The 10,638-nt window shown below is 44.5% G+C and overlaps 1 protein-coding gene across 2 annotated transcripts; it reads left to right on the top strand.

Moving 5' to 3' along the window:
• Positions 1 to 47: 47 nt before the first annotated feature.
• On the top strand, positions 48 to 8,971 carry Lsm3 (LSM3 homolog, U6 small nuclear RNA and mRNA degradation associated). 2 transcript variants are annotated; one of them, XM_048438374.3, is made up of 5 exons: positions 48 to 205; positions 2,652 to 2,762; positions 5,332 to 5,427; positions 6,753 to 6,850; positions 8,594 to 8,971. In XM_048438374.3, exons 1-5 carry the CDS (start codon positions 185 to 187, stop codon positions 8,646 to 8,648), a joined length of 381 nt encoding a protein of 126 aa, XP_048294331.1. In that variant the 5' UTR covers positions 48 to 184; the 3' UTR covers positions 8,649 to 8,971. The 2 variants fall into 2 exon arrangements, with proteins under 2 accessions (XP_048294331.1, XP_048294332.1); XM_048438375.3 differs by lacking the exon at positions 6,753 to 6,850 and having other exon boundaries at positions 50 to 205.
• The last annotated feature ends 1,667 nt before the right edge of the window (positions 8,972 to 10,638 follow it).

Below are 10,638 nucleotides of genomic sequence, written 5' to 3'. Positions count from 1 at the left end.
GGCCGCGCCCCCTAACGAGGGTTGGGCCACGCCCTCCGAAGGTTCCCCCCCACACACACACACCATGTAAACTACGGTGGCGCAAAGGGACAAAATTAATACACGTCTACATCCAGTAAGTGGAAGCCTTGCGTTTCTGAGCGCCTGATCTCGCGAGAGGTGGAAAGGGCGCAGCGTTTGAAACATGGCGGACGACATAGATCAGGTAAGTTTCTTGAGGTGCTCGTGGAGGAAGCGCTTGCGCTTCCCGGCTCGGTTCACTTTTTCCACGCTTACCGAGAAGTGGACCGTTGCTTTCCCCCCCGAGTAACCACGGCCTTCCGTAGCCGCGCCTGCTCCTTAAACTTTGCAGGCCCAGAGCTTTTTCAACCCGCCTTTCTGCCCATCACGCTCGGCGTCGGCTTGTATCTGTAAAATGCAGACGGCTCTCGATGCCCAACAGAAAGCGTGACGTAGTGGTGGACACCAGCTTAGTAATTGCACAGGCAGTGGAGTGTGTTATGAGGGAGGTCAGATAAAAGGTGCAGTTAGTTTACGACGTAGAGAAACCTGGTAGAGATGTAGTATGAAGAAAACAAGCCAAGATAGGGTACACAGGACAACAGACGCGCCTACAGGCCTCTTCACCTACTCCTTAGGTGTCTACGGAGGTCCCTGACCACAGAAATTACTTGCGCTACCACACACGAACACACCCCACACTCCCCCAACCCATGCTGTTTCTCTTCACAGCATGTTATTTTAAAGATACATTTCTTTATTTAATGTGATTCTTCCACAACTAGGATGTAAGTTCCTTAATAGGGATGACGGAGGGGATGCTGGAGAGATGATTTAGGGGTTAAGAGCATTTGTTTCTGTTGTAGAAGACCCTGGTTGGGTACCAGCACCCGTATGCTGGCTTACCAGCATCCCCAATGCATCTTAACTCCAGTTGCTGGGAATCCAGTGCCCCCTTCGGGCCTCTGCTACAGAGCACTGTGTACATGAGGCGTACATACATACAGGCAAAAATCTCACATAAAAGATAAAAATGAAGCTTTAAAAAGGGGGTTTTCTGTGTTTATTTTTCCTTAGGCTTAGAACAGTGCTGGGAGCACTCAGCAGGTATTCGAGGCAGTAGACCCAGTGTTCAGGGGAAGCTTCTTTGAAAGGGCAGTATTTAAAGCTGCAGGGTGAAAACCGTTGACAGTGGGCAGCCTAGACTGCAGACGGCTGTCATGGGGGTGCTTTCACTGGTTTACTATGTATTTATATGCCTTTCTCCATACTAGAATGAGCTTCACTGAGGGGGCTGTGACTTGTGTATCGTTGTAATCCAGTGGTTGGTTGTCTGATTCTTAACAAAAAGCCTGCTGAACTAAGGGGAAGGGGGGGAGGAAAGAAAGTACCACTTAAGGTCTAGCGGGTGTGTGTAGGGGAGGTGGGGGTTGCTTATTTCCTGTCATCAAGACTCTTATAGCTAGCTACACAGCCTACCATCTTTAGTCAACTCCCACTGACCCCAGGTACTCACTGGAGAAGCTTATTGAATAGTTTTAGTAACTCTTAATGGCTGGAAGCATCTTTTCCATGTAGCTGACTCCAAGTCATCCTGGTTCTAACCTTTGAAACCTGTCCCAGCCATTCTTGAGAGTAGTTCTGAACTGTTATTCCTTTCAAATGACTGACCAAGAAAAATAACGTTCTTAAATCTTGAAACAAGCAAGCGATTATGTTAAGTATAAGAATTGCAGGTGCTTCGTGTGGGACTGGTGAGACAGCAGGTAAACACACTTGCAGTTTATGAGACTGACAAACTGAGTTCAGTCCCTGGAACCCACAGGGGAAGGCTAGAACTTTAGGCTTTAATGCCATGCGCGCACGCACAAATCCAGAAGGGATTCACACCTGTAATCCCAGCATTTGGAGGATGAGACAGGAGACTAGCTGCACGTCAAAGGCTGTCATGGGGCATCATGTCTCTTTAAAAAAACAGTAATGATGGTCATCATTTATAAGTATTTCCTTTTTACATAAGACCTTTAAGTCCTTTGAGGGAAAGATGTGGCCTCCCCAGTTTGCAAATGAGGAGTCTGAAATAAGATATGACGTGATTTTTAATCCCTGTTCAGAAGAGCCAGATCAGAGCCTGGAGTTGAACACAGGCTGCCTGACTCCAAGTCAATTCTTTCAGCCTCTATATTATGCTACTTTCTAGGTAGGTTCATCTTGTCACCCTATTGGTGCCCTAAACTCAACCTGCTCTGTATTGCCTTAAAACTCGGTCAGATCTTTTTATTAGTGTGTGAATCTGAATAGGTATTGCAGGTGTGTCTTTCAGTGATTACATTAATAAAACATAAAACTAAGGTCCTTAAGTGGGACTCTAATACTTTGGATTTTGAGGAAGTTCAGTCATGATCATTGTGCTGTTTAACTCCTTCCCACACAGTACTTTGGCCCTTTTTTACATAGCCTTGAGGCACCATTCTAAGCTTCCATATGTCATGTAAACCTCATAGTAGTATTGGAGGCACTGTTTTTTGCATTAGCAAATTAGACTAAGGCGTAGCCAGGCTAAGTGACTTGCCTTTGGTTACACTGCACTCAGTGATTGAAACACCACACTGTCTCTGGCCGTCCATTACTAAGCCCTCTTCTTCCATCAGCAACAAACCACCAATACCGTAGAGGAGCCCCTGGATCTCATCAGGCTCAGTTTGGATGAGCGAATTTATGTGAAGATGAGAAATGACCGAGAGCTTCGAGGCAGATTACATGTAAGTCTGTTAAATTGTCTCAAAATCAGATGTTTCCCTGTCATCCCTTCCTACCCCCTTACAGATTTAAGAACTGCAGCACATGCATACTGTTTTGAATTCTGCAGTTTCTTTTGGGAGTTGGAAAATCTTGACAATATGAATATCCCGTATTCATTTTTAAAATATGTTTTCCTTAACCAGAATGTTATGAGGGAATGCGTGCATGCATGCGTGTTTGCATGTGTACCCGTGCTTATAGAGACCAGAACTGGGCATCAGATCCCCTAGAACTGGAGTTACAGATATGGTATGGATGATATGTGAGCCAAACTCAGATCTTTTGCAAGAATAGCCAATGCTCTTAACCTGAGCATCTCTCCAACCCTATAGAACACTTATCTCCTTCATGTTTTTCTTCTTACTTATGAATAAACTTATTGTCCCTTTTGTTTTAGACAAGGTCTTGCCATACAGCCCAACTAGCTTTAAACTCAAGATCCTCCTGTGTCCATTTCCTTAGAGCTAGGATTAAAGACATTCTTGGCTACCATTCTTGGCTTTGTTCTCTGTTCTTAAAGGTTATTGGGCAGGGTGTTTTGTTTTGTTTTGTTTTAGTTATGGACATCTAAAACCATTTTGTTATGAAAAAAATCTATATAACAGGCTAGAGATACAGTTCACTGGTAAGAGTGCTTGCCTAGCATGGACAAAGCCCCTAGCACTACAAAAAGTGTTAAACAGCATAGAAATCTGTAGAATTAAAAGTGAAATCCTATTCGCTATGAATGACCACTATCCAAAGTTGATTACATAGTCTTCCAGATCTTTTCTGCATGTGTGTATACTGTTTGTGTTTGAAGGGGGGTCTAGTAAGGTATGTGGCATGTGCCCATCATTCTAGTACTTAGATTACTGAGACAAGAGGATCATTTGTTTGAGGTCAGTATAGACTACATAGTCAAAACCTGTCTGGAAAGGCAGGAAAGGCTTTATATACATATTTTTAACGCCTTTTCCACATGATTTTTTTTTCTTTGTGGAATAATTACACAGCTGCTGACTGCACAGGATTCTATGTAAGGCCGCAGTCACATTTTTCTTTTATTCCCCAGCTATAAAACTTCATTAGGCACTTTTGTATATTATTGTTTGTGCACCCTTATGATTTGCGTGGAATTGGTCCTGTTAAGTGACATCATTGTGAATTTACAGTTTTGTCTCAATTTGTTACTTTTCTTAGGGCTGTTGGTTTACAACACAGAATTGAACCAAGCCTCCTTAGATCAGGCTTAGAAACAGCCCTGTGCTGCCAGTGACAGAGCCACTAGGCAGTTGCCCTTCACCCTCACTCTCAGAAACTGTGATAGTTCCTTCCCTGAAACCTGAGGACCAAGAACCTCGGGCTGGGAAGGAAATCGGGTCTAAACTACAAGCTTCCTTTGGAAACAGCGGTGTCCATTTGATGAGAAAAGTGGGATGGAGCTAAATTACATAGGTCTTTAGCACATGGAATGACACCCCAAGCCAGACCAGTCACCTTTAACTTAGAGGCATCTTGAGCTCTTACTTCTGTACCAAATGGCCCACCTTTCTGTTTGCTTCCTGCTGTCAGCTGAACATCTTGCTCATTTGTGTAGCTGTCAAGAAGTTCCTTCCCAACATGGCTGTTAGGGCAGGCAAACCACTTAGCACTTTGTTAGAAAAACATGTAAGTGGGTTCTGAACAGGCCCCAGGAGGTCTGCCATTTAGTAAAAGGAATGAACTTGGGAGGTTGCAATGAATACTGTGCTCCCAGTTCTTCCTGAATGAGCCAACTGAGCCCAAAGCACATTAAGATCTGGACAGGTTATCAATGGGCAAAGTAGAGGTGGGAGAGATGGTTGCTGTGTAAAGTGTAAGGCCTGGAATTCAGATCCTCAGTACCTGTGGAAACATCAGGTGGGTATGGTGGCTTACCTGTAACCCCAGCCTCTGGAGGCAAAGATAGGATCCCTGAGCAAGATGGCTAGCTAGGTCGTCAGCGAGCTCTGTGTTCAAGTGAAAGACCTGAGTACATAAGGTGGAGAGCAACTGAGGAAGACGTTGAGTGGCAGCCTCTGTCCACACATATGGACATATGTGAATATGCATATACGCACGTATACCACACTCAAGCGTGTCCTCAAAAGTGGACCAATTTTTGCTCTACCTGTATCATTTTTGTGTGGGTCAACTGACATTGTCCTTGCTTGAGAACCACAGTGCCCTCACATGTTGATAAAGTTTATGTTGCTTACTATCCTTGAAGGAAGTCTGGCAAACAAAGAATTTGCTATTTTTCATAATAAACTTGTGAATGGTAGTACTTCCTTGGTTAACAAGTAAAGTAAGTACTTAAGAAGTAATTTCAAGTTATTTTGAGTGGATTCATTTTTGATCATAAGCAGTATTGTCTCTGGGAATGGCTTGTGATGACATGATAAACTAACACAGAGAGACTTATTGCATAAGAAGTTTTGGGTATAAGTATTAAACCTGTTGCTTATAATTCGCTTGCATCTTTTGAGTCCTGTTCCTTGTTTCTCAAATCTCACCCTCCCACTTCAGGCTTATGATCAACATTTAAATATGATCCTGGGAGATGTGGAAGAAACTGTGACAACGATAGAGATTGATGAAGAGACGTATGAGGAGATATATAAAGTAAGTCCTGCAGGTCTTCTCTTGACAGTGTCAGATCTCATCGTGCAGCAACTTAACACGTATTTGTGAGAACACTATTATGTTTTGGCACCTATTTAGGGACTGTTGATAGAGTGTAGTAATTAAAGCAAGGGTTTTAGAGTCACACAACCTTTTTTTAACACTGATCTTAAAGACAGCTTTATTGCCAAAGCCCTTTCCTACATCATGACAGCTCACAAGCTGCGAACTTGGAGCAAGCTGTACAGCTTACAGGCAGCTCAGTGGGTTGGAGAGTGTCCTTTCCAGTCAACTGAGTTGGTCTGAGCCTTGCTCAGAGTACTGGGATTAAAAGCTTATGGCACCACTCCCCAGCCCACGAATAAAATTGTTTTTTTCTTTCTTTTTTAAAATTTGTTTTATGATGCTGGATTGTGGTAGTGGTACTGGCACACCTTTAATCCGAGCAATCAGGGAAAGGCAGGCAGATCTCTGCAAATTTGAGGCCAGCCTGGTCTGCAGAACAAGTTCTAGGACAGCCAGGGCTACAAAGAGAAACCCTGTCTCGGGAAAAAAAAAATTTTTTTGTATATGTGTATGGATATCTGCGTATATGTTTGTGTAGTACATGCATGCCTGGTCTCTGAGGAGGCTAGAAGAGGGCATCAGATCCTTGGAACTGTTTGTACAGTTGTGAGCCACCGTGTGAGTGCTGGGCATTGAACCTGGGTTTTCTCTGGAAGAGCAGTCAACTCTCTAAACTACTGAGCCATCTCTTCATCCCCTACAATAGTTGTTATAATGTGTTGTGTGTGTGTCTACTACAGACACAGGCAGGACAGACTGTCTACAGTCCATTTCATGCAGCAGTGTGGAGAACAGTGCCTTGCTGTTTTGTGTGTTCTCATTACCTTTGAAATGGGAAACCAAATAACAGCCTCCCCTTGGACCATTGTTTGTTTTGCCCTCTCTCAGTTGACATAACTAATGAATAACAATAGCATTCCCAAAACAGGAAGGACCACTGACTGCTGGGATTCCCTGAGGTTTTTCCCACAGCATGCATCATTAACTCCTAAGTGACTGGATTGATACCAGCTTGCCAATAGGAAGGCAAAAAAGAGTCCTGTTCTCGCTCCACCACAGAGTATTGCTTTTGTTGATTGGTAAAGTTCTGTTATTTACCCCTAGCCCACTTTCCCTGCTGTCCATCATGTTTACCACCTTCTCTCACCAAACAGCCCACAGTGTGGCACACTGCCTGGCTTCTTGTGGTGATGCTGTACTCTTTGTAGCAGAACCTTCTTGCTCCTCATCCTGAAGCACCAGTTCTCATGTAATTACAGACCTGCTGGAAATTGAGGAGACAGCATCTCTATCAGACCACCCTGATTAACCTTCACCTGGGCTTCAGCAGACTGCATGGTCTTTGCCTGAGGACAAGGTATTTTTAACTGAAAAGTTTTACCAGGCCTTGTCCGTATTTTTTCTTTCTTTTTTTTTTTTTTTTTTTTTGTACTTACGTAGTTTATTTTTGTCTACCTGATAACTAGCCAGGTCTTGTCTGGTCTCATCCTTGTACTTTCCTGCTGAATGCATCTGTTACACCGTGGCACTTACTAACACTCGGCTTTTTCTAGCCTTTGTCCCCAGAGTCTGTAGGTTTGGGAGGTCTTTTGGCTCCTCCCAAGTTCTGCCTAATATTTTGCCAGGCATAATGATGACTCCAGGTTATGCCATGTTTGCTGACTGCCCAAAGCATGATCACTAAGCTGACGCCTTGACGATGGCATTCCCTGTTTGTGCTCACAGGAGTGCATAGAAGCAGGTGTGATGGCTGGGCACACTGGAGTCTGAGTCCCTGCTACAGGTCAACACAGCGGCTTTCTTTCAGGTGCTAAGTTGGGGACATAGACTTCTGCCTTCTTGTTCTTGAGATCTCGGTGTTCAGGGTTCATCCATTGGTAAAACAATGACTACCCATTAGCATTCAGAGGAAGTCACCCTTGAAACCCATGCTATAATCTAGTTGTAGCTGAGGATGTAACTCAATAGTAAAGCATTAACTTAGAATGTTCAAGAGTAGCTGGCGGTGGTGGTGTACGCCTTTAATCCCAGCACCCAAGAAGCAGAGGCAGGTGGATCTCTGTGAGTTTCAGGCCAGCCTGGTCTTAAGAGTATGTTCCAGGACAGCCAGAGCTGTACAGAGAGACCCTGTCTTGAAAAACAACAGCAGCAAAATATGTACAAGAGTTCAATCCCCAGCACCGACTTTCCCCAAATCAACCCAGAACCGGATATAGTGGCATACTCCTGCAGTCCCAGCACCTGGACTGGAGAGATGGCTCAGAGGCCAGGAGTACTTGCTTCTTCACAGTCTCTCTCCACAACACAGGCTGTCTTAGAAATGGACCATGTAGCTAAGTTGGACTTGAACTTGAACCGTTGGTTACCTGCCTGCCTCACCCTTCTCCATCCTGGTATTACAGTCATGAGCCACAATGTCTGACTTGGTTTTATTTATTTATCTATTTCCTAATTTTTTTAAAGATTTGTTTGTTTATTTATTTATTTACTTATTTACTTATTTATTCATTATGTACACAGTATTCTACCTGATGTATACTGCAGGCCAGAAGCTAATTACGGATGGTTGTTGGGAATTGAACTCAGGACCTCTGGAAGAGCAGCCAGTGCTCTTAACCACTGAGCCATCTCTCCAGCCCCTATTTTCTAATTTTTACGTATCTGTGTGAATTCATGTGTGTCATGTACATATAGGAGCCATAAGAGGGCACTTACACACACATAAAGTAAAAATAAATCTTTAAAAAAGTAATAGGGCTGAAGAGATGGCTCAGCAGTTAAAGGCTAGGCTCACAACAAAAAATATAAAAAAAAAAAAAGCAATAATCTCAGCACTCGAAGTTGGAGTGTGAGGATTAGAAGTTTCAGTCTAACATGGAGTGAGGACCCCCCCATCTCAAAAAAAAAAAAACCAACAGAAAAATGCTCTACTTTGTGTCCAGCTCTAGTTGCTAAGGAACCCTGGAAGATTCTAGCAGTATGTGGAAAGAGGAGAGTGAGTCTGAGTATATAGCAATGTTCTCTGCTGCAGTCATCCAGGGAACAGGAGTGCTCAGACTGTTTGACCTTATTGTTTGTTTTTCTCTCTTGTCTCTTGTAGTCAACAAAACGGAACATCCCCATGCTCTTCGTCCGGGGAGATGGTGTTGTTCTAGTTGCCCCTCCATTGAGAGTTGGCTGAGACAGAAGAGGATCCTGTGTAGGAAATGGAGACTTTGCCTCTTGAGATGTACAGAACACTCACAGAGAGAAGCTCACATGCATTCTGATAACAGAAATGACCCCAGGATCTCTCCACCCTCAAGAAAGTTCATTTCCGAGTAACTTATAGCCTCTCAGCTAAATCCCATGTTCCTTTTCTCCAGCCCTCCTGTCAGTGTCTCCAGCCTCCTCACTCTTTTCAGGAGTTGTTTGCCCATTGTTCTTGCAGTTACTTTCAGGTTGTTTTTCTTTAAATTAAATTTGATGTCCCTTTTTATTTATTGTTTTAAAGTGTCTTGTGGATTCTCGAACTTTTTCTTGGTATGTGCAGCGTTCTCTCCCATGTCTAGGCACCAAGTTTAATATGAGGAAGGAAAGTTTGGCCATTCTGGCCCCTACCTTCATCTGAGGAAGAGCTGTACCAGCAGATCCGGGACAAGGAGGCCATTGCCAATAGCCTTTACTGTCTCAGGGGCTCAAGAGCTCAACCCCATTGAGAACCAGGCCAGAGGGGAGGGGGCGAGTGACCTCAAACCTGCCAGGAGGACACAATACATAACTCATAACTTCTGTGACTGAAGAAATTATCTTCCACTCATGGATCACAGGCTGCCAGTGACAAGGACCTGACGAGTCTGAGCAGGATGAGACTGAAAGCAAAATTACTTCCATTCTGGCTTCAGCCAGCCAGCACTTCACATGAAATCATGAAAACACTTAGAGTCAACACCTTCTGCTCTGAGTAGTGGCCCCACTGCAAAATGTAGACGATTGAGCTAGGGCTGTGGCTCTCATGGGTTGGCTCTTTGTCCTGTGTGCATCAGGGCCTTAGTCCCCAGCACCACAGAAAGAAAAGTATAGACAGTCTGCACTGTGGAGACCATGTCTGTAAATCTGCTCAATGAGTTTGCTAATCTGCTGTCAGATGCAATTTGCTCATGTGCTTTGAGCCAAAGTCATGTTGAAGAGGCTTTGTTTCCGTTATCGTACCTGTCCCTACAAGTTAGAGAAGAGAAAAACGTGTGGCTGAGCCGATGGGAGTTTGATCTTCAGTGACTAGTCAGGGCAGAACCCTCCTGACAACCCCACACTGTCCTTGGGTTTTAGCTGTGCTGCGTGATTTCCTGTTCTCTGGAAACACAGGACGTGGTATCGTTCCTTGGGATCCACCTTCCTGAGTGGTAGACAGCTTAACCAAATGCTAACAGCAATGGCCGGCACTAAATGGCCTGAACAACGTGCCTCAGGCAAAGCCACTCTATCATAGTCCTGTCAAGCCCTGCAGTCTTAAAAGGAGCAAACTGGAGCACTTAGGTCACCCTAGTGCTGGTGTGTGCTGAGGGTGACCTCGTTCGACATCAGCTGAGCTTGTGTGGACGTATGGCAGAGGCCCCAGCTGTAGGTAGTAAACCAGTGTCCAGTATCCACTGCAGCTGTGGCGTGTCTGCCCTCCCGGCCTCTTGTTCTACCTCAGGCATGTGCTGTTGTGTGTGATACTTCTTCAGGTCTCTGCTTGGCCAGCTTCCTGATAGACTGCACTAGAACTTTGTGAAAACTTATTTTACACACGTTTCTGAAACCTAGGAATGCTGAAGTTTGACTACACCCAGCATCAGCTCATCTGTGAATGGCAAAAAAAGCAAATTATAGAGTAACTGCCTGTGTTATCAAGTTGAGGAGCAGGAGGTAGTATGAGGTTGGCAATCCCTTCAGGTCTGGGACTCAGTCCTCAAGCAGAGACCTGCCACTCGGGATTCCCCACACCAGGGTTACCTCTGCTGGTCTACTGTATGGCAAAGGGCTCAGAACAACTATGCCTTAGACTTAGCACTCAGCTGGATAACCCATGCTTGCTTCTGTAACAATCTGTCATGGTCCTCCACAGGCTCAGGTATTCGAATACTTGATCCCCTGCTGGGCTGCTGTTTGGGGAGGCTGTAGAAC

Source organism: Myodes glareolus, chromosome 3 (genome assembly GCF_982192425.1).
Source record: "Myodes glareolus chromosome 3, mMyoGla1.1, whole genome shotgun sequence".
Taxonomy (NCBI): domain Eukaryota; kingdom Metazoa; phylum Chordata; class Mammalia; order Rodentia; family Cricetidae; genus Myodes; species Myodes glareolus.
The sequence above is the reverse complement of the archived record's forward strand: the minus strand, read 5'-3'. Positions and strand labels throughout refer to the sequence as shown.